Source organism: Notolepis coatsorum (genome assembly GCF_963971535.1).
Source record: "Notolepis coatsorum genome assembly, chromosome: 20".
NCBI classification, from domain to species: domain Eukaryota; kingdom Metazoa; phylum Chordata; class Actinopteri; order Aulopiformes; family Paralepididae; genus Notolepis; species Notolepis coatsorum.
The window spans coordinates 26,447,304-26,474,146 of record NC_140184.1 but is presented as its reverse complement, the minus strand read 5'-3'; the positions used below and the strand labels follow the sequence as shown (position 1 = coordinate 26,474,146).

The 26,843-nt window shown below is 44.4% G+C and overlaps 1 protein-coding gene across 1 annotated transcript in view; it reads left to right on the top strand.

The window, feature by feature from the left end:
* Nucleotides 1-26,843, top strand: part of LOC311247323 (phosphorylase b kinase regulatory subunit alpha, liver isoform-like) — a 54,754-nt gene that overhangs the window by 21,886 nt on the left and 6,025 nt on the right. Inside the window, exons 17-27 of the mRNA XM_084337680.1 lie at nt 793-871; nt 1,037-1,182; nt 2,366-2,536; nt 2,716-2,825; nt 2,988-3,124; nt 8,460-8,622; nt 9,794-9,873; nt 11,920-11,998; nt 12,193-12,322; nt 16,829-16,930; nt 17,294-17,412. Of these exons, the coding sequence (XP_084193806.1) occupies nt 793-871; nt 1,037-1,182; nt 2,366-2,536; nt 2,716-2,825; nt 2,988-3,124; nt 8,460-8,622; nt 9,794-9,873; nt 11,920-11,998; nt 12,193-12,322; nt 16,829-16,930; nt 17,294-17,412 (1,316 nt within the window). The remainder of the gene's footprint in view (nt 1-792; nt 872-1,036; nt 1,183-2,365; nt 2,537-2,715; nt 2,826-2,987; nt 3,125-8,459; nt 8,623-9,793; nt 9,874-11,919; nt 11,999-12,192; nt 12,323-16,828; nt 16,931-17,293; nt 17,413-26,843) is intronic.

Sequence of the window (26,843 nt, the reverse complement as noted above, 5' to 3'; positions counted from 1 at the left end):
TTTTCCACGTGTGTTTGTGGATAGCGTTGGCTAGATTTGATGTGTATGCCAAAAAAGTGGCTCAGTATCACATCTTGGACTCACATTACAATAATCCATGTTTTTTTTTCTTTTTCAAAAATCACTATTAAGCGCACAGTTCCATAAGTGTCACACCTTTCACCCTAGTCGCAGAAATTATTATTATTATTTTTATTAACCTTTATTTACCCAGGGTAGGTTCGCTGAGCAGATGCTCTTTTTCAGGAACGCCCTGCTTCACATTCACACAGTTCCATTCACACCTGGGAGCTGCCCAGTACAACCACAGTCTGCCACCGTTGGCCACTGAGCAACTCCAACCCTAACCCCCTAACCCGAATTTAAGAAATGGTTAAAATCCTGAAAATGAATAAATATTCTATATGTATGGTGAGGACTGAAGTTAATAATGATATTCATGAAAAACATGGAACAATACATGAAAAAGATATGTTTTACTGAGATTGCAGTTTCACTAGGGAGACAGGTAGTGGGTTTTTTGAAGGGTGACTGGAGGGTTAAATAAAATGCCAGCGTTTCAGTCCCAATACTTTTCTCTAGGGACCTAACACACTCATCCACCAGTGCTAGTATGGTCTACACGTGTGTTTGATCATGGGAGCCTTCACCCCTCATGGGAGCAAGGCAGCTGCTCTTGTCAAAGGATGTATTCAAAGGATGTTTGTTCTGGTGCCTACATTCCTGAGGCTGTATTAATGCATACATTGCATAGCAATCTGTAATCTCCGACTTTTCTTTGCTTGTTTCCAGTTGATGACGGTGAAGGGATTGATCCATGTATCCTAGCAATGCTGAGGAAACTACAAGATGGCTACTTTGGAGGAGCCAGGTCGGTCTCCTTCTCTGACAGAATACACAGGATATTATGGGAATGTTAATCAGAATGTGTTATATTACATTTGAAATAGTATTCATAAACTCATCATACATTATGTGTTATTATCACATCACATCGTTCATGTGTTATTCTGCGTGCATTTACCCTGTACTGCAGGGTGCAGATGTCCGAACTCTCTAGTCTGCAAACGACTTCCTTCCACACTCAACTCAGTTTCCTGGATGGAGAGACTGATGAAGACCTCCTTGAGGATGAGGAAGAGGAGGAGGAAGATGATGAAAATGACAACTATGGCCGCTCAGGTATTTCACCAGTGAACTAAGAAAGCTTTCACATGGCGGCCGGGTAGCACAGCGGACTAAGCGTCTGTCTACCACCGCAGAGACACTGGTATCGAATCCGTCTGTCAGCGGTGCCTCCAGCTTGGCCGGTCGTCATACTGGCACAATTGGCAGTGTCAGCGGGAGGGAAGCCGGTGGGTGGTAATCTGGTCATTGTAAACAGCGACTCCTACACGTCGGTCAGGGCGCCTGCATAGCGAGGGAGGGAAATGGTGAAGGTAGTGTGACCTCCCACGCGTTACACTCACACAATGAGAGTCCTCGCTGCCAGGTGAAAAGAGGCTGCTGGCTGTCTCCTATGTATCGGAGGAAGCATGTGATAGACTTCAGAGCTCCCTAGACCGACCAGTGGGGGGCACATGTGCGCAACAACCAGGAAGGGGAGGGGGGAATTGGCATAACGACTAAATTGGGATGCGAGGAAAATACAGAAAAAATAGGAGGAAAAAGTGGATACAAAAAAAAGAAAGCTTTCACATGCACAGTCGTATTAATTTTAGTATTCATAATAAATATCTTATAGACCACCTACGTGATTATGTCACTTACGGACCATGTTTGGAGTGCTGGATCCAAATGCCTCATCTATGGGGATAGTGGGATTTCAAACTATCAACCCCTACAAGATCTGCAGTTATTGTAGCCTTTCCAAACTGTGTTTGTGTATGGAATATTTATGACTGCAGTTTTGGAATTTTGAAGCCTATTTTTAATAAGCTTGCATTGCAACCAAAGCAAGTGACCTCCACTCCTTTGGCCTTATTTCCATTTATACACATTTACAGAATTACTAAAAGGCATCAGAGACACATTTTCTTAGGCACAGCCTAGGGCATAAAATGGCGTTGTCCGGTTCAGGCAGTCATCAAAGCTTTATGAGATGGCCTCTAGAGGTGACTCTAGATATGTGATATATATATATATATTTGCATTATACTTCTGGGAGCTCACATGTCGACTTTCCATTGTACCTATACTTGTGCTTTGTTGTACAATAAAATGTAATTGAATTGAATTGAAGTGAATTGAAATAAATGGAATTGAACACAGGTGCCGTGGGCCTGTACAGAGTCTGTGCTTGTTTTCATATCAAAGCCCAAAGCCATGTACATAGTAAACAAGGTGGTCTATCTCTCCTCTGCAGGTCGATCAAAAGGCATGTTTGACCAGTACCTCACCCAGCTTCTACACAGCACCACCACAAAGTGCCACCTCCCTCCCATCCAGAGGGGGCAGCACCACGTCTTCAGCGCTGAACATACCACCAGGGATATCCTGTCTCTCATGGCACAGGTTCAGGGCCTCAACATGCCCAGTGAGTTAACAGAGACCGTTATTTGGACTGGGTGGGTGTTGCAGCCATTTAGGCATTTAGCAGATGCATTCGCGACATACAAGCACAAGATAAGAATCAGGCAAATAACTGAGAATGCTTCTTATTTTTCTGGCCTATGTAAACCTGTGCTATTGTGTTTGTGTATGTGTGTGTTTCAGAGTCATCCATGTATCTCCCTGTGACTCCTATCATGAACAAACACCGCAAGTCTCTCAACCTGCTTGTAGTTCCCCATCCTCAGCTTGGCTCACAGCCAAAACAGCACAAGGTCGGAACTATATCCATCTACTTCTATTAATGTACTACAGTACATAACGAACTTTTCCACTAGTATAAACTAAATTGCATTGGGTGTGACAGCAGAACTGGTCCTTCTCATATCTGGTGGATGTATTGTCCTAATATTGTGTGTGTGTGTGTGTGTGGTCAGCCCCATAGCATTCCTGACCTACACCTTCCCAGAGACTCACATGGGAACACAGACTTTGCATCACTGGTCAGACAGCTGAGAGAGGCTCCCACCCTGCAGGACCAGGCCGACATACTCTACATCCTCTACATCATGAAGTATGAACACACGAGCGCACACACACACGCACACGAGCACATGCACACACACACACACACACACACGAGCACACACACACACACACACACACACGCACGCACGCACGCGCACACACACACACACACACACACACACGCACGCACGCACGCGCACACAAGCACACACACACACACACACACACACACCATATACACACACACACACACACACACAGTTTAGCATATTTCTTTCTTTATTTTTTATTAGTTTGTTCAACATCAATCAGTTCAACATCAATCTTGTCACACTAATAAACTAGAATGGTGTCTTCTGTAGAGCGCAAATCTCCACCAGGCAGCAGCCACCCATTTCAAACATAGACCAATGAAATCAGATCTCACAGCATTATTCCTATTACACTATTACACAAGCACACCAATACACTATTACCGTAAATCCTCTAATATTGGACGGGTCTTGTATTTACCTCAGCTGCAAAGAGCACCAGGCCTTTATTAGAGAGAGGCTTATATAAGAGGCAGGCCTTAATTTCACAAACTGGCCAATTGTAATTGTGAAACTGTGGTGGATTAACGTAATTCACACACTGAAGTTGGAACTGTCTATAGGTTGCGGGGTCCGGGGACAATTTAGCGTGTGGTAACTTCTCGACTCTACCTGAGTCGAATCGAGTTGATAACATGCAGTAGCTTTAGCTAACGCTATCATAGCCATCATGATATGTAATGTCAACTGGACAACGCCAGCCCCGCCTGCCAACGCCATATAGATAGCGAACGTTAACTAACGTTTGCAAAACAAAGCCAACGTCATCCAGCCGACACCACAGATCTAGCTATGACAACGTTAGCTAACGCTAACGCCAACGAAGTGAGAGTAGGGAACGGTAGAGAGAACGGTAGAGAGAGGCAGCACTTAATTTGCATTGGCAAGAGTTTATCTCATTCTATATCACGGCACAAACATTTAAAAAACTTTTTTTGTGACCTTGTATTGGAAGCAGGCCTATATTTGTCTGCATGTATCAAACCCCCGTCCATTATTAGAGGTCCGTCCTCTATTTGAATACCCTCCACTATTAGAGGATTTACGGTACACATTACATTACAATCAGGTCTCTGACATCAAGGCCACCTAATCATCCCTTCCCCTTAATTGACTGATATCAATCCAGTCTCCTGAGCCGTTCAGCCATTGTGTAGTGTGATATATGCCGGGTGCCAGTGTATGGCAGCCATTGAGCCTGCATAGCCCAAGGTTGGGTGCTACGAGTGGTGGTGAAGGAGGCAATTTCCACCCTACATTGTAAAGCGCTTTGAGTGTCTAGAAAAGCGCTATATAAATGCAAGTAATTATTATTATTATTACATTAGCACACTAGTACACTATTACACTATCACACTATCACACTAATACACTATTACACTAGCACACTAGCACACTAATACACTATTACACTAGCACACTAGCACACTAATACACTAGCACACTAATACACTATTACACTAGCACACTAATACACTATTACACTAGCACACTAATACACTATTACACTAGCACACTAATACACTAGCACACTAATACACTAGCACACTAGTACACTATTACACTAGCACACTATCACACTATTACACACTATTAACTTACTTACTTACTTATGCCTTTTACCCCGTCAACAAGGCCGTCAACAAGGGTTCTCCAAGCATCCCGATCCTGAGCCAACCTCTCAAGCAGGTGTGTCCCATCTTCTTGGCATCATCTTCCAAGTTTCTGCGCCAGGTGTTCCGTGGTCGGCCTCTCTTTCTTTTCCATTGGGGGTTCCACCTGAGAGATTGTCTTGTGATGCTCAGGGATGGTTTACGGAGTGTATGGCCAATCCATCTCCAACGCCGTTGGAGAATCTCTTTCTCTGCTGGCTGTTGTGTTCGTTGCCACAGGTCTTTGTTGCTGATGGTGTTAGGCCAGCGAATCTGGAGGATTCGGCGCAGACAGGTGTTTAGGAAAACTTTTAGTCTATTGGTTGTGGTGACAGTGGTCCTCCAGGTCTCAGCGCCATAGAGTAGGACTGACTTCACGTTGGTGTTAAAGATCCTGATCTTGGTTGTGATGGAAATGTCTCTTGAGCTCCAGATGTTTTTTAGTTGGAGAAAGGCTCCTCTGGCCTTGCCAATCCTGGCTCTCACATCAGCATCTGTTCCACCTTGCTTATTAACCATGCTGCCCAGGTAGGTGAAGTTGTCTACCTCTTCCAACGCTTCTCCTTCCAGAATGATGGGTGATGTGTTGTCAGCATTGATTCTCATGACCTTGCTCTTCCCTCTGTGGATGTTAAGCCCAAGCCGAGTAGAGTTGTCAGCGATGGTACTTGTCTTTTCCTGCATCTGCTGCTGGGTGTGAGAGAGAAGGGCCAGATCATCTGCAAAGTCGAGGTCTTCTAACTGCGTCCATAATGTCCATTGTATGCCATTTCGTTTCTCTGCTGTGGATTGCTTCATGACCCAGTCTATTGCCAGCAGAAACAGAAATGGTGACAACAAACAGTCCTGTCTCACTTCAGTTTTTACCTGGAAGGCGTCGGTGGGTTGACCGCCATGAATCACCCAGCAGGTCATCCCCTCATAGGAGTTCCTGATGATATTTCTGTACTTCTCTGGCACTCCGTAGTGTCTGAGTAGCTTCCAGAGGGTCTCTCTATTCACGCTGTCGAAAGCCTTTTCGTAGTGAATGAAATGAATGAAATGAATGAATAGGGGTGAATTCCACTCTAATGACTGCTCCAGTATTATCCGCAGTGTTGCAATCTGGTCTGTGCAGGATCTGTTTTTGCGGAAGCCCGCCTGGTGGTCTCGTAGCTGTGGGTCGACGGCGTCCTTCATCCTGTCCAGTATAATCCTGTTGAATACTTTTCCTGGGATGGAGAGTAGTGTGATCCCTCTGTAGTTTGCACATTGGCTCATATCTCCTTTTTTTGGTATTTTGACGAGGTAGCCCTCCTTCCATTCTGATGGGATGTGTTCTTCTTCCCATATCTTCTTGAAGAGAGGATGGAGCATCTCTTCCATCGTCTCTATATCGTCCTTCAGTGCCTCTGCCGGAATACCGTCGGGTCCTGCAGTCTTGCCGTTCCTCAGCTTCTTGATGGCTTTGCGGATCTCTTCTTTTGTTGGCACGCTGCAGTCTATCAGCAGATCCCTGTCAGCTTGCTGGATGTCTGGTGGGTCCTGTGGTGCTGGTCTGTTTAGCAGTTCCTCAAAATGTTCTACCCATCTTTCCTTTTGCCTTTCCTCTCCGATGATTGGCTGTCCATCTTTGTCCTTAACTGGTCTTTCTGGTTTACTAAACTTTCCTGACAGCTTCTTGGTGGTGTTATATAAGTCTTTCAAATTTCCATGTCTAGCTGCTTCTTCAGCCTCTGCCGCAAGATTCTCTATATAGTCCTTCTTGTCTGCCTTGATGCTTTTCTTAACCCTTTTTGTGGCTTCTGTGTACTGGTTTTGTGCTTTGACCTTTTCGGCTCTTGTGCGACTGTTGTTGATTAGTGCCTTCTTCCCTTTCCTCTCTATCTTCCTTAATGACTGCTGATATCCACTCCTTATGGTTGTGTTTCTTCGGGCCCAGTACTTCTTTGCACATTGTACTTACTGCTTCCTTCACAGACTTCCACTTCTTGTCGATGTTTTCCTCCTCTTCTTCCATCAACTCTTGCAGGGCTTGAAACTTGTTCCTAAGTGTGAGTTTGTATTCTTCTAACTTGGTTGGGTCTCTCAGAAGTGCTGTGTTGAATGTTTGTCTCCGATTCTTCTCTCCTGTCCAGTTTTTCTTTAATTTCAGCTTCAGCCGGGCAACTAGGAGGTGGTGGTCTGAGGCAACATCAGCTCCTCTCCTAACACATACATCTTGAAGGGACCTCCTGAACTTCTTCGTGATGCACACATGGTCTATCTGGTTTTCGGTGTTGAGGTCCGGTGAGATCCAAGTAGCTTTGTGTATCCTTTTGTGGGGGAAAATGCTTCCGCCGATGACCAGGTTGTTAGTGGCACATAGGTTTGCGAATCTCTCCCCGTTGTCGTTCATCTCTCCTATACCTTGCTTTCCCATTGTCTCCTCGTAGCCTCTGTTGTCACTTCCTACCTTGGCATTGAAGTCTCCCATTATGATGTTGATGTCTCTTTCTGGGTATTTCTGAATGATGTCCTGTAGTCTGCTGTAGTATTCATCTTTTCTTTCTTCATTGCTGTCATTTGTAGGGGCATAGCACTGGATAATGTTCATGTTTATTTTTGCCTTCATAGTTCTAAAGGAAGCTGCAATGATTCTAGGACCATGTGCCTCCCATCCAATAAGTGCTCTCTGGGCAGCCTTGGACAGCATCAAGGCCACTCCCTGGGTATGGTGTGCATCGTCCTCTTCATGGCCTGAGTACAGTGTCATCTCGCCTGTGGCGAGCCTCTTCTGGCCGGATCCGATCCACCTTGATTCACTGATTCCGAATATGGCAAGATTGTAATTCCTCATCTCGGCAGCCACCTGCGCAGTCTTTCCGGCTTCATACATGTTCCTTACATTCCATGTTCCGATGGTGGTAATGGCCCTGCTTGAGAGAATGGTGGTCGGCAGGGTAGCTTCCGGATGATTCCGGCTTTCACCACACTGCGTCATACTTCCTACCTGAGGTCCATCCTCTCTCAGGGCCGGAGATTCTTGGTTTTTCTTTGTTGACGTTTTTGTAGCAATGGGGTTTTTACAGGATGGGGTTGCTGGCCCCAAGCCCAACCTTCCACCATTTCTGGCTTCTGGTGTTTTGGAGTTGGTTTGTTAGTCCCCTCCCCTGACCTATTGTCTTCCAGGTAATGGATTGCAGCCTCATACCATGTGAGGCCAGACAGGTTTCGGGTTGTGTACAAGCTGTCTCGGCACGTCAAGCCCAACCAACTCCCGCTACTGTGTAACGAAAGCTATTACTATTATAACTAACACACTATTAAACTATTACAATATTACACTATCACACTATTAAACACTATTACACATTATTACACACTATTTCAGTATTACAAGATGGGAATCAAATAAAATACTTGTTGACTGATTTGAAAAACAGCAGTCCCTGGCCTGCTGTCAGCCTAAGTGCCAGCTTTCATCCACCACGGCCATATAGTTTGCAAGATTAGCTGCTGATACACAGACAGGCAGACAGACAGACAGACCCACAGAAACGACTGATTACATGATTTCTCCCCCAGAAGATAATGATAATTTTATCACAATTACCCTTCAGGATTTTATTTGGCATGTGTTGTAATTGGCTGTCTTTTGCCCTCCATCGCTGAGCAGGGGGGCTGATTGGCAGGTGGAGGTGTCAGGTCCCGGCCAGGGCGGGGCTAGTGTACGTTCTCTGCTGGAGGAGTTGTATGTGCAGGCCGGAGCCAATAAAGAGTGGGGTCTCATCAGATACATCTCTGGGATACTACGCAAGAGAGTGGAGGTCCTGGCTGAGGTCAGTGTGTGTTGCTGCTGCAGATAAAAGGTCATAATTATCCTTTTTATAATTATTGTGTTTTTTCCCAGTCCTTTAATGCTTACTAACTCTAACCCTATTTTCTTTTCATTATTTTTTTGCATTGTATGATCTTTTACTACTATCATTTGTTTTTATGCCTTTGTGTAAAACATTGAGGGCGGAATCCACAAAAAATGGATTGCACGGTGCTAATTGCATCCTACTTACAATTCATTATGAATTGAAAATGGGGGACCCTGGTGTAAACAAGAAGAAAGTCTTTCTCTGGTCAAATTTGATTGATTGAAAATGTTATTAACAGATTGCAGAATGGGTACAATACAGTACGGCTCAATACACACAATTGTTAAGGGCATGCAGCCCAGAGAAAGACTTTAGTCTTGTTTACACCAGGGTCCCCCATTTTCAATTAATAATGAATTGTAAGTAGGATGCAATTAGCACCGTGCAATCCCTTCTTTGTGGATCCCGCCGTCAGTGAACTCTGCTTTTAGATAAGCGTTGTATAAGTGACGTTTATCATAAATATATTAATGTTTCATCCAGAGCTGTCCTCAACTAAATCCATTTTTGGTCGACCAATAGACTTTGTCCACTAATAAGTTAGTTACCAGAAGTCCCTGGAAGAAGAGATTTTGTATCTCAATCCAACAGTGGTCAGCACTGCTGCCTCACAGCAAGAGGGTCCTGGGTTCACACTCCAGCAGGAGGCCATTCTGTGTGGAGTTTGCATGTTCTCCGGGTACTCCGGTTTCCTCCCACACCAGAAGACATGCATGCTAGGTTTCCTGCCATCGCCCTTGACCAAGCTGCTCCTAAATAGTTAGGATGGGTCAAATGCAGAGGATTCATTTCTCCAAGGGGATTAATAAAGGTTCAACTTAAAGGATAAATAAATTACAAATCTGTGAAACTCTGTATCCCACATGCTAGCATGCAGAAAGACCTCTTCAAATCTACTGCTTACCAAATATGTGCCTCACTGTTGAGGAAATAACTCATTCAGCATGAAAAAAACAACATAAAAAAACAACTAATACATTTAATAAAGCCTTGGTCGACAAAGACCAAACAGATTGATTAATCGACTTAGAGCAGCCAGCCCTAGTTTCATTCCATGTGTGTGTGTGTGTGTGTGTGTCCACAGGCCTGTACAGATCTGATCTCCCATCATAAGCAGCTGACGGTAGGACTTCCTCCTGAACCCAGGGAGAGGGTCATCTCAGCGTAAGACACACTCATTTAGAAGATCACTAGGGCTGTCAGTTGTATACCATTCGTCTATGAATAAGTTGAAATGGGGGCAATTTCAAATTAAATGAGAAGATTAATGATAACATGTTATTACTATATCGATGCAGGTATGCAAATGCTTACAATTAACAAGTTCATTGTGTGTTGTATTTGCTATTATGGGATGTACCAATAGGACACACTATCATTTATTTACTAGATTTATCACTGGTGACCGATATGATACACACCACTGCATCTTATATGAGAAAGTGGGTTGGTCTTCTCTGGCAGATAGGCGAAATCAACACTGGTACAGTATTTATTTAAGGCCATTAACGGGAAATTACCTCCTTATCTCACATCACTATTAGTTTGAAGCCTCTGGTCCTGGTGGCCTTGCCGTTGCGGGGGGATCGGTGGGTTCTATGTTTTTGTTTTCGGATTCTGTGGGGGGATGGCGGGTCCAAGTGTGCTCCACGGACGCTTTAGGGTGCTGTGGGGGTTGTGGTGGGTTCTTCATGTGGGGGGTCCCTGGGGTGTCGTGGGTTGGGGGAGTTCGGCGATGGGGGCTGGCCGGGGTCCATCAGGGCGTGTGCTGGGGACTGGTGTTCGACTCTGGGGGAGGTCTGGGGGGGGTTTGGTTGGAGCCTATGGCTTCGGCTGGACTTTTCCCGGACCTTCCCTGGAGTTGGGTATTGGTTTCTTGCGTGTGCTTTGGTGGATTTTGGTTGGTCTTCGTCGTAGGGCTCCCTCGGTTCGCTGGTTGGTTTTGGGGTTCCGTGCGTGGGGGGCTCACTGTGGCTTCTGCTGTGTTCCGGGGTGTCCCGTGTCGTCTCGGACCGTCCCGATCCTGCATGTCTTCTCATTTGGCCACTGTTGCGTCTGTCTGCTCGAGTGTGTGGAGTCGTGTCTCCTTTGGCGTGGCTGCAGGTCCTGGGGCACGTGGCCTGTCATTCCTCTGTGGAGTTTGGGGGTGGGGCCGTGGGATTCGCTGGTCTTCCTCGTGGTGGCGGGGGCACCAGGACTGGGGGAGATGGGGTGGCCCGTGGGGGTGGCATTCCCATCACCGTGCATGGCGGTGTGAGTGGCACGCGGGCTGTTTGTGTTTTCCTTCGGTCATGATGTGCTTTATCGGGGGGGTGTCTTGGATGGGGATGTGGTACGGATTGTGTAGGGTGTTTGGGGGGGGGTTCACATGCCTTCGAGCGACATTGTACTATTGTACTTATTTTATGCCTATTCTTTTTTTTTTTTTTTTAACTTTGGCCATTCCGCTGGCTCTTTTTTGCGTTTATCGCATTTACTCTGGTCAAGAATGACCGACAGAAACAGGCTGAAGGGGTACAGATGGGGGGGAAGACACTCTGGGAAAGGCACGGCTGCAGTCCGGGATTCGAACTCGCTAAACCCCAGATCCGTGACGAGCACGGTTGTCCCCGGCGCCGAAATAGCGCTCGAGGTACGCGGTGAGCTACTGGAGCTCCCCCTTTATGCCTATTCTTAAGTCTGCACGTTTACATTGCATTACTTTTATTGTCTTTTATACCTATTCTTATGTCTGCAATTTATGCATTGTTTTTTATTCTGTCAATTGTGTGCTGATTTTATGCCTATGTTAATTTTATAGGAATTGCTGTGGGGCACACTGGACTGCAGTCCATGTGGGAAAAGTACTATATAGATAGTTATTCATATTTATTATTGTTATATTGTAGAAATGTGTGCATTGAAATGTCTGTAAAGTCTTGACGACATTGAAAATGAGGTTGACCTCAATTGTCTTTTCGAGAATAAATAAAGGTTTGATTAGGCATTGGGCTGTGCAATAAGCCATGTATTGGCTTGTATTGCCTCATATCAATAGTGTTGTTTTTTCATCTAAGTTACTTATTTACATTCAAACTGCAGTTTGGTTGCAAAAGTCTTTATTTGTCAGCCCTAAAAATCACACATGGTTACAGAGATTATGAACAAGGTTTAGGTTTAATAACCAACAGTAAAACTCACTCTTCTTCTTCTATCCCTGTCTCTGTGTAGTCCACTTCCCCCTGAGGAGCTCAACACTCTGATCTATGAAGCTAGCGGCCATGACATCAGTATAGCTGTACTCACTCAGGTAAATGTACATACCAGAATACAGTATAGGACATATATATATATAATTATATATATGATCTACATTTGTATGTACGTGCTATATCCAGACACCAGGCTTTATTTGCTTTTAGGAACATCTTACCCTGCGAATAAATCAATCAACTGAACTGAAAGAGAATCCATTTGACCTTTGTGTGTGTGTTGTTCTTCCAGGAGATCATGGTCTATCTGGCCATGTATGTGCGTTCCCAGCCTGCTCTGTTCGGGGAGATGCTCAGACTCCGGATAGGACTCATTATGCAAGTGATGGCTACAGAGCTGGCTCGCAGTCTACACTGCTCAGGTAGGAGATAAACAGAGGCTCTTTCTAAACAAGGGCTTTTGATCAATTTGCCCAATAAATAGTTAAACATTTAAAGTTAAACACAAAATCAGGTCAAGTGAACAAAAGAGCCCCCAAAAAGCGACATTCTATTGAATTAGAATGAAAGTTGTAGATCCTATGGCAATTAGCATAGGAAGATTAGGGTTACAAAGCTCATTTTGGGCAACCCGGTGGCTTAAGGGAGGGAGTCATACGCGTAGGATGTGTCTATGGAACACAGTCCTGTACGACTCTCGGTGGGAGGGGGGATTAGGGGATTTTTATTTGTATGTATGTATGTTTTTAAGCTCGGCTCTCAACGGGACCTCAATAGTTGGATGTATATCTATTGTTGCTTCGCACTCCAGAAGCATTACCAACAACTACACAACAACATGTATAGATTATGGCTAGTTTGAATATAATGATCTGGAACACTGGGGGAATAAATAATCAACACAAACGCAAAAGCGTGCTCACACTGATGAAAAAAGAACAGGTTGACATGGCTCTGCTAAGCGAAACGCACATTTTAGAGAAAGACATAGACACGTTAGCGGACAACACATATAACATTAGTCACTCTTCCTTTGGAACGAGAACTTGGGGAGTAGCCATAGTCGTTAGATGGAAGTTGAATATTGAATTGAAGGGAGTATGGTCTGATGCAGATGGTCGGATAACTATAGCTAAGATTGTACACAAGAACAGGAAAATAGCGTTGGTAGCGGTATACGCCCCAAATTTGTACGAAGTTGGTTTCTTCACTACACTTACCAAAGCAATATTAGACCTTCCCGATTACTCATTTATAATTGGTGCGGATTTTAATGCCATTTGGAATCCAAGGATGGACAAATCTTACCCCTCCTTTTCCAACGAACAAAAAAATTCATCTAATGCATTAAAGGATTGGTCGAAGATTACAGGTGTAAATGACTTATGGCGATCACTTAACCCCACGACCCGGAAGTACTCTTGTCGATCTGCGAGACATAACACATTATCCAGAATAGATTATGTTTTTGCATCCCGAGACTATTTGATAAATATGATGTGGAAATGAAACCCAATGCATTATCAGATCACTGTTATTTACTCCTAAAAGGAACATTTGGTATACTATCTTCCCGAGCCCCAAGATGGCGATTTAACTCGATGCTGCTTAATAACAAAGAATTCATTACACAACTCAAAGAAGCTCTTACAGTATTCCTACGGAGGAATGCAAACTCGGTGCAGGACCCCAGAATATTATGGATGTCGGTAAAGGGAATGATCAAGGATTTCACTGATAGCTTTTCCTCCAAAATGCGCAAGAATCGATGCTCAAAACTGGCTGAACTGGAAACGCTTTACTCAACGTTATTTAATTCTTTACAATACAACAACTCGATTCGACTGGAAAATCAAGTTAATGTACTAAAAAAAGAGATTAATGCCATATACAGACAACAATCGGAAATACAAATACGTAGCACAAGACAACAGCAGTACTCTCAAGGTTCTAAACCAAGTCACCTATTAGCTATGCGATTAAGAGTTAATGCAAAATTTGCAGATATAACTACCATTAGAGCACAACAAGTACTTGTTACAGACCCTGAAAAAATAAACACGACATTCAAAGAATTCTACTCCAACTTGTATAAATCAGAAACGACCTTCGATCAAAACAAAATGGACACATATCTTAATCAAATTAATCTCCCTAAACTTTCAGAGGATGACGCTAAACAGTTAGAAACACCGATCACACTAGAGGAACTCAAGAAGGCCATATCCGAAATGCAAAGTGGTAAGGCTCCTGGAAGAGACGGTATCCCACCAGAAATGTACCTCTCTTATTGGGACATAATTGGACCCTTATTACTAAATATGATTTTATACTCAGTCAAGGAGGGGAACTTCCATAAGAACGACAATATTGCACTCATAACAGTCCTCCTTAAAAAAGACAAAGACCCCACCGAGTGCGGTAGTTATAGACCCTTAAGCCTCCTCGGAACCGATATCAAACTGTACTCTAAGGTATTAGCCATCAGATTACAAAAGCATATGACGTCTTTAGTTCATCCGGACCAAACTGGCTTCATAAGAGGCCACTTGATCACTGATAACATAAGACGAATACTGCATGTACTAGATGCTGACAAGGACGACACCATACCTAAGGCGATGCTGTCCCTGGATGCAATGAAAGCTTTTGACAGGCTGGAATGGTCGTATCTATGGGCAGTATTAAAAAGGATGGGGTTAGGTAAAGGTTTCATTGATATGATTAAAGTAGTATACAAAGACCCATCGGCCATGATTACAACAGGTATAATCACCTCCGGAATCTTTCCGGTATCACGCTCAGCTAGACAGGGTTGCCCTCTTAGTCCCGGACTATTCGATCTATCATTAGAGCCTTTAGCACAATATATAAGACAATCCCAATCCATAGAACCAATCGTAATCAAGGGCACACAACATAAAATTAGTTTATATGCGGACGACGTAATACTGTTCATGCAAAACCCCAACACCACATTGCCTCATCTGCTCGAGTTGATTGAAGACTTTGGAGATTTATCGGGATTTAAGATAAATTGGCCGAAGTCGGCTTTCCTTCCACTTAACGCCCCTGCAAAAAAAAATATAACCCTCCCAGAAGAGATACCTATGGTAAAACACTTTAGATGTTTGGGAGTGGAAATATTCCCCACCATAAGACAAACGGTGAAGCACAATTACATAAAAATCCAAAACAAAATCAAAGACGACCTTGATAGGTGGTCAAAACTTAAAAACTCAGTACAGGCACGGATATCAATAGTTAAGATGGACGTACTACCTAGAATCAACTTCTTCAGCTCAATGTTACCGTTACCCCCTCCAGAGGGTTACTGGAAAAAATTACACTCCTCCACATACAAATTTATTCGGAATAACAAACCACCACGTATAAAAAGATCCACCGCACAGAGAAACAAAGCAGATGGTGGTATGGCATTTCCCGATTTTTTCCACTATTTTAAGGCGTACACTTTAAGACCATTGACAACATGGTTTGATCCCCAAGCATTAGTATCCTGGAGAAAATTAGAAGAAAATATAGTAGCCCCACATAGACTGAAGGACATAGCATACACTAAATTATCAATTAAGCAATGCAAACGGAAATTTGGCCCCATAATTACTCATGCGATCCGGATATGGCGCGAAACACAAAAAAAATATTCTAACCCACATAAATGGCATAATCATACTCCCTTATTCAATAACAATGCACTCTTGATTGGAAAACGACCTATAAGATTCCCTATATGGGAAAAGCAAGGCATACACTCATTAGGTGATGTTTTTAACAAACAGGGTTTTTGTAGTTATGAAGAAATACGCAAAAAATGTAATCTCACCGAGTCCACACATTTTTTTTTACACACAGTTATTGTTATGTTTGAAGTCTCACGGTGTTCCATTAAAGATACCAATTGAACACCACAGATACCACAAATTCTTCTATGAAAGAGAGACATTGAGAGGTTTTGTTTCAGATTTTTATCATCAATTACTAACGTCCTCGTATGAAACCCTCCACCTAGACTCCATCTGGAGGAGGGATATACCAGACCTGGAAAGTGATTTTGATTGGCAAGAAGCCTGGGCAAATGTTCGATTTACATCAAGGAACCCGGACCATCAACAAATAAATCTTAACTACTGTATATTCACAGGACATACTTGACTCCTATAAGACTGAAAAAATCGGTCTTAAACAAAACTCCAAATGCTCCTTATGTACAAATGGGGACGAGGGGACATTTATGCACATGTACTGGGACTGCCCACCAGTTAAGATATTCTGGAAAGAGGTGACCCAGCAATTATCAAATCTCTCAACTCTGAATATACCTGTACAAACTCTGTATTACTGCTGAATGATGTTTTTGAGTGTGCAGTACATCCACAGCTAAAGAGACTGGTTTTATCGGGTATCACAGTGGCTAAAAAGCTGATAGCATCACGATGGTTCCAACCGGAAAAAATTTGCCGAAAGGTCTGGATTATTACATATCTCGATGTGATTTATCAAGAAATATCTACAGCAAGAATTTTGGGTCTCAATGAATCCAAAATGACAATGTGGTTAGAAGTGGCGGAGAAAATAAAAGCTAGCATATAATGGTAGTGTCTGGTTAGGAGCGAGGGATAATGGATGGATTATCCAATGGGGGGTCCGGGAGGGGGGGGGGTACGAGCTAGAGCATATGTGTGTAGGGTATTAGATAGCAGGTATTGGGGGTATATCCTGTATAAGACATTTAACTATATGGTGATTTCATTGGATGTGCACTGTTAATAATGCTTGTATATCTTATCGTGTGTTGTCATGTTTGTTTATATGTTTGTTTAAAAAATTATAAAATAAAATAAAATACAACAAAACACCCAAGCATAATAAGTCGTGTTATGCTAATATATGAGTTACCACTACAGGTGAGGAGGCATCGGAGAGCTTGATGAGTCTGAGTCCCTCTGACATGAAGAGTCTGCTGCACCACATCCTCAGTGGAAAAGAGTTTGGAGTGGAGAGGAGCAGTGAGTGTCTCTCTCTCTCTCTCTCTCTCTCTCTCTCTCTCTCTCTCTCTCTCTCTCTCTCTCTCTCTCTCTCTCTCTCTCTCTCTCTCTCTCTCTCTCTCTCAACCATTTTGTGTAGGTTTCTTCTATATAATCCTATGGTTTGTCACCATCAATAAACAAAGCAAACATTTTACAATCTAATAAAGTATGGGAAATGATCAGGGGTGACGTAAAATATGTGTGCTGATCAGTAAATGGTCTAAAACTCACATTGAGACTGATATGGTCCTTTTGTAAAGAGTATGTGAATCAGGCAAGCCTGGTGACAATATACTCACCTCTTCATTGCCACGGCCTTGTGTTCTTGTCTCCGTGTGTCAGTGCGTCCTGTCCAGTCCACAGCCACCAGCCCTGCCATTTCTATTCATGAGCTAGGCCACACTGGAGCCACCAAGACCGAACGCTCTGGCATACGCAAGCTCAAGAGTGATATCAAACAGGTAACAAGCTCAAGAGTGATATCAAACAGGTAACAAGCTCAAGAGTGATATCAAACAGGTAACAAGCTCAAGAGTGATATCAAACAGGTAACAAGCTCAAGAGTGATATCAAACAGGTAACAAGCTCAAGAGTGATATCAAACAGGTAACAAGCTCAAGAGTGATATCAAACAGGTAACAAGCTCAAGAGTGATATCAAACAGGTAACAAGCTCAAGAGTGATATCAAACAGGTAACAAGCTCAAGAGTGATATCAAACAGGTAACAAGCTCAAGAGTGATATCAAACAGGTAACAAGCTCAAGAGTGATATCAAACAGGTAACAAGCTCAAGAGTGATATCAAACAGGTAACAAGCTATAGTGATATCAAACAGGTAACAAGCTATAGTGATATCAAACAGGTAACAAGCTATAGTGATATCAAACAGGTAACAAGCTATAGTGATATCAAACAGGTAACAAGCTATAGTGATATCAAACAGGTAACAAGCTCAAGAGTGATATCAAACAACAAGCTATAGTGATATCAAACAGGTAACAAGCTATAGTGATATCAAACAGGTAACAAGCTATAGTGCTCATCATGTAACAGAAGAAACTGAATCTGTATATTAATACACTGTGCCCTATGCTAATATGATTGTTCAGTAATGCTGTACCTTTTTGCTTTAAAGAGGAATGTTGCCAATTATAAGAATTTGCATATCGCTGCTGTCGGGACAAAACCTCATAACTCCATTTTTTTTATATATTTTTTTATATAAATCAACTCCGTAGATCATCCTCCATATGTGTGTGTGGGTTTTACAAAGTTTAAACAATGGGAACGCATTAAACCGATCATCTGTCTAAATCTCCTAACTCTATTCACCCTCAAATCTGTGTTCGTTTTTTTCATCTGCTGAAAAGTTGGGTTTTTGGAGTTATGAGGTTTTGTCCCGACAGCAGCGATATGTTCTTCCTGTTCTCCATTGTCTATAGAGCAGCCCCAGATTTTACATCCCAGTTACATCTCCATTCCTAGCTATAGAAGAGAGTGGTGGTGCATATTGACAAATCCTGACTGAACTGTCCTGAGGCACAGGAAGAACATGGGAATTCTTAAAATGGGTGACATTCCACTTTTAATGGGCCTTTGTAAGATTAACACTGTCTCCCTGGTTTTGGTTGCAGTTGGATGACTCTCGGCCTCTGAGTGTGGGTTGAGTTTGGTGACGTCTCTAGGCATGTGATTGTCTCATCTCTAACATCAAGCAACTCTAACATCAAGCAACAGCTTCACTAGCTAAACCCCATTCATAATCCATACACTTAAACCTTAAACCCATACCTTTTCACGGTTGTATTAATGACATACAGGTACTTTGTCATTTCAGCATTTAGCTGATTAGTATTGTTTCCTGTGATGAGCCGTCATTTAGTCTCTCTCTCTCTCTCTCTCTCTCTCTCTCTCTCTCTCTCTCTCTCTCTCTCTCTCTCTCTCTCTCTCTTCAAAGTGCCTTTTGCAATATTCACTTTTTTCATAGACAAAACATATTTTATTAACCCTTTCACTACCACACTACCAAAGAGTTAACCCTTTCACTGCGACAATACAGAAGGTCAACCCTTTCACTGCCACACGACAAAGGGTTAACCCTTTCACGGTGACAATACAGAAGGTTAACCCTTTCACTGCCACACGACAAAGGGTTAACCCTTTCACTACCACACTACAGAAGGTTAACGTAAGGTTATGTATATAACCCAGTTCTGTTAGTTATGGTGCGCTCAGCACCTAGTTGCACTGTACTTCACTTCGTGCATAAACACTGAATAAAAAATTCCACCATGTACCTTTACATCCCAACATTCATCTGACCACACCCCCTTCCGCTTACCTTCATAAGCAGGTGTGTGGTCACCTACTCGCCTCCTTCCCAAACTTTCACCACAAGGCGAGATCAAGGGCAGCAGCGGCGTCCTAGGTGCTGAGCGCACCATAACTAACAGAACTGGGTTATATACATAACCTTACGTTCTGTATCATTATGGCTTCGCTCAGCACCTAGTTGCACAACAGGGGCTGAGCGGGAGCCATAGCATGACAAATGTACCCCGCTGAGGCCCCCCACAACCATCAGACCGGGGAGGACCGAGCCCCCCGACCCTCCCTAATGGAGGTTACCCCCCCTATTGGAGGTTCACGGGAGGGAGACGGATCCGACCGTGCGAAGAGGCACTCAAGCAACTCAACGCACAGGGTGAGCAGACCGTGGCTTGACCCCACGACTACACACACGCACAACCCGCATGCCACCCGGGAACGAACGGAAGGAACAACCTCGTTACTGCCCCCGAAATCACGGGGTCAAGAGCAAACCCAACCCCGTGGCAAGGCCGTAGCAGCGGAGCGCGAAGGAAGACCCAGACCCACTGAAGGGACTGGATCCCCTGGAAAAAGGGGGCCCGGAGAGGTCAATGACGCCAGGCATCAAGACCCCACCAGGTGGTCACTTAGTGACACCGCCCCCCACATCGCCAGCGTATTCGGAAAAGGCCGCTCCAAGAGCGGGCCCTTTCCCCCCAATAGCACACCGCCTGGCACACTGACCCTGCAGAACAGGCAGTCAGCATGGCCGTAAGCACTCAAAAGGTTAACCAACGGAAGCAGGCAGCGCACCGGGGAAACCAGGCAACAGGCTGTAACCTGAGTCTGGAGCACTGCTAACGAGACAGGCGCCAAAGGAGTCAGCTGAAAACAGCCCCCCCGGCGGAAGGGGCGTATGCTGGCGTTGTTGATCACCATGACAAAGCCTCCATTAAAAAAAACCCACCCAGAGGGGTCGAGGCAGAGAAGGCTGACATGATTGGCAGACGTCATGAACGTGCAGGGGCACACTCAACCGGGTAACCCGGGAGTTGACTCTGCTCCAACACACCAGGGAATCAACCACCCTCGTGGTACAGATGGTGGTTGTTCCTATAACCCCTCAAGAAAAAAGGGTTATCCCAGGCCTACGGTATCCACGAAACTTTACTTCGGACCGGGCCCGGCGGCACGGGAAACACAGGGTTACCAGAGGAGGTCCAAGACCACCCCAACAGCCCCCTCTTCGCCACGCGTGAGAGAGGAGCGAAAAGAATGGAGAACCAGCCCTAAGCACACCGCACTTGGCATTCCCAGGCGGTCTCCCAACCAAGTACTAACCAGGACCGAACCTGCTTAGCTACAGAGATCGGACGAGATCGGGCGTGTACAGGTTGGTATGGCCGTAAGCCATTACGATAGTGCAGAGTACAACATGTACCCAACAAAGGGTCTCCATAACGCCTAACCCTGTGACACCCGGACCGACCCGGCATTTTTCCCCCCGAAAAAAGAGAGACTTCCCACGTGAGCTGTATAGATTGAAAAGAATATATTGCAACATTGAGCTATGTAATATTTGGGTTAGGGCTCTCCGAGGAGGAGGCACTGAACCAATACACACTCAATAATCGAATTGAATCGAATACACACACAATAGAGCAGAACTCCTTTTTAAAGTTCTACTCACCTTGACAATCTGAGGAGGAGGCTCTGAACTCTGAGGAGGCTCCCTCACAGGGAAGGAGAGTCCGAACTCACAGAAGGCCCGAGGAGGAGCTTTGTGAGGAGGAGCTCTGACAACTCCCTGAAACAGATCCATAACATGGACCCGAACAACTCACGGAAGTCTTACCAACAGAGACGCGCACAGTGACGTACTCTATGGCGGGGGAATTTCTGCGGTGCACACGCCCAATCTTCCAGGGCGTGGGACCAGGAAACTCCCTCCCCCCCCCCCCTCTTACCCTGTAACGTGCCGAACAGCAACGTGACAGGAACCTTGAAGGACAGGAGGTTTTAACCCCTGACCAATCAGAAAAGGGGAGGAAAGGATTACCAGTTCACCCCTTTACGACCCCACACCCATGATACGATGTAATGACAAAAAAGAGCATGACACAGTCATAGTCAGCTACATGAAGTGTCTAACAGCTTCACATAGCTCATGTGCTAACCTGCTATCTGATTTTTACTAAGGAAAAAACACAGAATAGAGAGGGCCCCCTTTAAGAGCCCCGGTACCAGACTTACACATGTGCTTCTGTGGCCAACCTAACCCAGTTGTAGATCACAAGACACACACAACCCTTTATCACAACAAAAAATGGCAAGTACACTCTTGCTACAGAGGAACGCCGTTTTTCATAACGAGAGAATACAGAATCCTCGATTATGTATTGGCCACAGGCCTTGCTAAGCACACACGATAAGTGACCAAACAATCTTTTCTTTAGGAAAATATAGTTTCTCAAGCAGAAAACACAACCCCAGCAATTAAGCTGAGGGTTACATCGTATCTCCACAAACACAGTGACACAATATATTGTAAACAACATATCTGAGAGGAGGGTGGGGAAGCCCCAGGGAAACCGGGGAGATCACCCCTCCTTCCTTACCCTTGATACGGCCAAGTTGAACAAGTAACCCTGTTAATATGTGAACACACTGTTCATTGTCATGACAGGCTGAGAAAATAATTCATTCCTCAATCACATGTCACTAAGCATAGCTTTATAGGTTAATTAACCCCCTTAGTTGTGAGTTCACGTTACATGAATACATATGTTCTCATCACAACTAACCAGATCATTTTTACACATGTAAAACAACAACCCGATTTCTATGAAGAGAAGCTATACCAGTGACAAGACAATTCACACACAACACGCATCGTATCCTTAATGTATTGCAGCAACACACGTTTTGGAAAACATCGTTATTACAAAACATTTAGAAGGGAAGGAAAGAAGTGTTTAAGGTCCGGTCGGGACCTTCCTAACCTGAACGCAGGCCAAGCGAACTGCAATCTGGCTAACGGGACGCGTGAATATTAAAGGCAACCAACTTGTGTTCAGCCTTTCGTTCAGCGTTTCTCTGATTGGCCACACGGCCACGTGACCGCGCTGCCGCGCGGCAGAGAGTTGCGTGACCGCGCTGCCACGCGGCAGAGAGTTGCACCGCTTCCCAATGACTTGTTTTGTTTACATCAGGGTGAACGCTGTTGTATTCGCAAATATGAGAGCCAGCTTATGTAATTGGTTTGTCATGACAAAACAATAAAAATAGCTACTTTACATCAGGGTGAACGCTGTTACACTGCCACCACCCACTTCAATGACAGAGCTCTCATATTTGCGAATGCATAAACTATATCTTAAATTATGGCTATGTGTCTAATATGGCTGTCGCGAAGTCATTGATAAGCGACAGCCATATTAGACACATAGCCATAATTTAAGATATAGTTTATGCATTCGCAAAATATGAGAGCTCTGTCATTGAAGGGCTTCTAGTACAACGGAGCACGGCCGCTGCTGCTGGAGCTGGACCGAGTCAAGCCGGCGGCGGCGCACGGAAGCCAGGGACAAACCACCGCATCGCCCCGCTGGCGCTTCAGCAAGCAGCCTCCACTGATGTACAGTGACGAGGGAATCTGGTAGTGCGTTGGTTTATGACGTTAAAAACGCGAAATAACGCATAACGTTACAGCTTACAGTTCCACACTGATGTACAGTGACACCCAGAGTTTCTAGTTACAGTAGTGACGCGTGAATCGAGATAGTCCTAACACTGTAACAGTGTTTATTATTAAGAGTCAGATAGTCCTAACAGTGTTTATTATTAAGAGTCAGATAGTCCTAACAGTGTTTATTATTAAGAGTCCTAACAGTGTTTATTATTAATTAACGTCATAAACGAACTACCAGATTTATTTTGCACCAGGGAACTTGAAGGTTCCTGCCGCACTCGCGGCAAAAGGGGGCGGGCTAGCGGCTGAACACAAGTTGGTTGCCTTTAATATTCACGCTAACGGGACACCGAAGATGAACACACATCTCTTGTGTCGGTGACGAGGGCAGCGTCGCTGCGCCACCCAGCCGCTACGTTTCTCCATGTTGACGCAGTCCTCGCTGGCAGGGCTCCCGGTAGGTTCGACTAACATCCTCTGTCAAAGATGACGTCGTAGTCAGAGTGTTCAAGGCATGTTATAGTCACAGAAAACATTCAACAGTGTAGCATTAAGCTAACAGCCGTTCGGCTGATAGCAACAAGCTAACGTTTACTAGCCTGGTAAACACAGCGAGCTAACGCCGCAGCTAACAGCTGCGCAGCTAACAGCTGACTGGCTAAAACAGTAGTCCACAACTAGCATGAATGAATGAATGAAAACTTTATTTAACAGATTGCAGAATGGGTACAATACAGTACGGCTCAATACATACAATTGTTAAGGGGATGCAGACCTGAGAAAGACGTTTGTCTTGTTTCCATCAGGGTCCCCCATTTTCAATTCATATAGACATTTATGACATACACAACATACATGACATTTATGGCATAGGGACATATAGGTATTTAGTACGCAAGCTAAGCAGCTATCACCTGAACTGTATACAACGACATAACACGCCACACTTCAGACAGGCTGCTGTCCAAGTCCCTCCCCTAAGAGGGAAAAGAAAAAGAACGTCAGAACACAGTTTCAACGGTGATCCAGACATGCAGCATAGCCAGCACAGTTCCCATTTCGGGCTGCAGCCGACTTGAGCATGGAACTCCCGATAAAGAAGATCCTATGCCCACATTTCCTCGTTAGGGTATACTTTCATTTGTATATGAAAGATGGGGCCTGCACGGGACAGAGAAGCATCCGCTCGAGAATCCTGGGATCACCAGGTCCTGGTCGGGGCCCACTAGATTGACCATCATGGGCGTCAGACCAAGTTCCTCCGACCGCCGTTTAAGCCGAGCAGAGGACCCCAGCCTGAAGTCGGCGTTTCGTAAATTGTCAGCTAACCCCCACAGCATCAACAGCAACCAGAGCTTGCAAGCAAAACAGTACGTACCCAACCTGGAAACAACCGCTTCTCACAACAGTCGGTGCTTCCTACAGTCCAGCTGTGTTGCCGGAGGGCAACCCCATCCAGCCGCAGCAAGGAGGACTGTAGCTGGGAGCATGTCAGCGGCGTGAGCTCCTAATACGAAAAAGCCGTTGAAGGTCGGAATGACCTCGAGTAACGAAGACAATATCGCCGTATTTTCTCGAAAATAGTGAGAGAGAAAATAAAGATATGATGTATCTCTTTTGTTTTCCAACTTTCTTCTACTAACAACCTCGTCAAGTGGGGATCTACCGAAGCACTTCCTTGTGGTGAAAGTGAAGAAGGAGGCGAGTAGGTGACCACACACCTGCTTATGAAGGTAAGCGGAAGGGGGTGTGGTCAGACGAATGTTGGGATGTAAAGGTACATGGTGGAATTTTTTATTCAGTGTTTATGCACGAAGTGAAGTACAGTGCAACTAGGTGCTGAGCGAAGCCATAACGATACAGAACCTTCTGTAGTGTGGTAGTGAAAGGGTTAAATCTGTGAAATGTGACTGCACTGCAGTATCATCCAGTATCATCAAGAGTCAAGGAGGTGAAGAGCAACGGCTTCTCGGTCTCATATTAAAGGACAACTTCGCTATTTTTAAACCTGGACCGTATTTCTCCGCCACGTGGGGTCTAAATGAATAATAGGGACAGAAATGCTTGTAATTGGTCCAGTATTGAGGGAGATCGCTTCAGCCGACCGTCGCAAAGCGGGCTGCAATGTAATCACACGGGGCAAACATGTATGCCCAAGTACGTCCACTAAAAGAGCTTGTTCTTGCCATTGACAGGCTCAACATTATGTAAGGATCCCTACAGAAAGAGACCTTTGTGTTTAATCTTCTTCTGGTCTCTGTTTATCCATCCACTGTTTAGGCCATGTTTTCGGATGTTTACGAAAGAAGTCACGAAGGGGAAATAAATCTATATATACAGTAGATATTTTATAATCAGTCATCATGACTCAGTTGATATTTTGTACATACTACTAGCTAATTGAATAATTGTTTTTGCCGTTATCCTGTCAAGCTTTCGTGTTTACTGAGGTCAGGTCAATACAATAACTTTAGCTAATAACATTACCTCCACTCTTGGGCTTTGATTGATTGATTGATTGAAAACTTTATTAACAGATTGCAGAATGGGTACAGTACAGTACAGCTGAATACATACAATTGTTAAGGGGATGCAGACCAGAGAAAGACTTTCGTCTTGTTTACATCAGGGTCCCCCATTTTCAATTCATCGTAACATATATGACATACATGACATACAGATAGACAGTACTGCTACATCTATACATTTATGACATACCAGATTTGCAAATACAGTACTGTTTGTGATACAAAAAGAGTCCAGAAAAAAAGAGCATATACATTTGGCGTAGAAACTGTACATTGGATTGGGTAGGTGGGGGGGGGGGTGGGGACTGTACATCGGAGGTGGTTGGGTAGGTGGGGGGGGGGGGGGGGGGGGGGGGTTGGGTAGGAGTGGGTGGGGGGGGGACACTGTACAACTATACAAACAAAACTGTACATTGGAATATTGACAAGCAAGTTGCTGTACTCTGTCGTCTACTCTAAGCCATCCTAGGTTGTCAAAGTGGGCAGGGGTGAGGTGGGTTCTAGGAGTAAGGTCAAGCAGTAGTCTGACCAGTTTGTTTTGAGATGTTTGTAATTTTGTTTTTAGCGCCTTTGAGGTGCTTTGGTACCATGAGGTGCAAGCATAGTCGTAGTACCCTTGAATGAGTGCTCCTGCCAGAGTCTTCAGGGTATTCTTGTTTACCAGTGAGGAGATCCGGTACAAGAATCAAGTTTGTTGGTTGACTTTTTTTATTACATTGGATGCCATTTTGTCACAGGAAAGATTTGCCTCTAGGATGTAACCCAGGTAGGTAATATCTTCTTTCCTTGTGACAATATTGTCACCCACTGTAACTGAGAAGCCGTCGGTCTTGCTGAGTTTGTTATTTGAACCGAAGAGAATGGACTCTGTTTTGCCCATGTGTAATGATAGTTTGTTATCAGCGAGCCATATGCAGATTTTGCCTAGTTCTGAGCTGAGGGTTTTTTCAACCTGTAACTTGTTCTTGTCAGAGACCAGCAGGGCTGAGTCGTCCGCAAACAGGAACAAGTTGCAGTCACAAGCTGACGACATGCCATTTGCATAAATTAGGAACAGTAGCGGACCTAGTATGCTTCCTTGTGGAACACCACAGCTTACTGTGAGGGGGGGGATAGGGTACCGTTTACCTCCACCATCTGCTCTCTCCCCTCCAGGTAGGATTGCATCAGGATAAAAAGGATTGCTACAGACCCGATGGTCTGTAAGGTGTAGTGTTTTCATCCATTTGTATCATAGCTAGCCACACATTCCAACAAAGGTTGTCTATGAAAACTGTGCAAAGTGTGACTCGACATTTTCTTTCAATTGGAATATGCGTAAACACACAACATTTTATATCTTTTAGATAACACAACACTTTC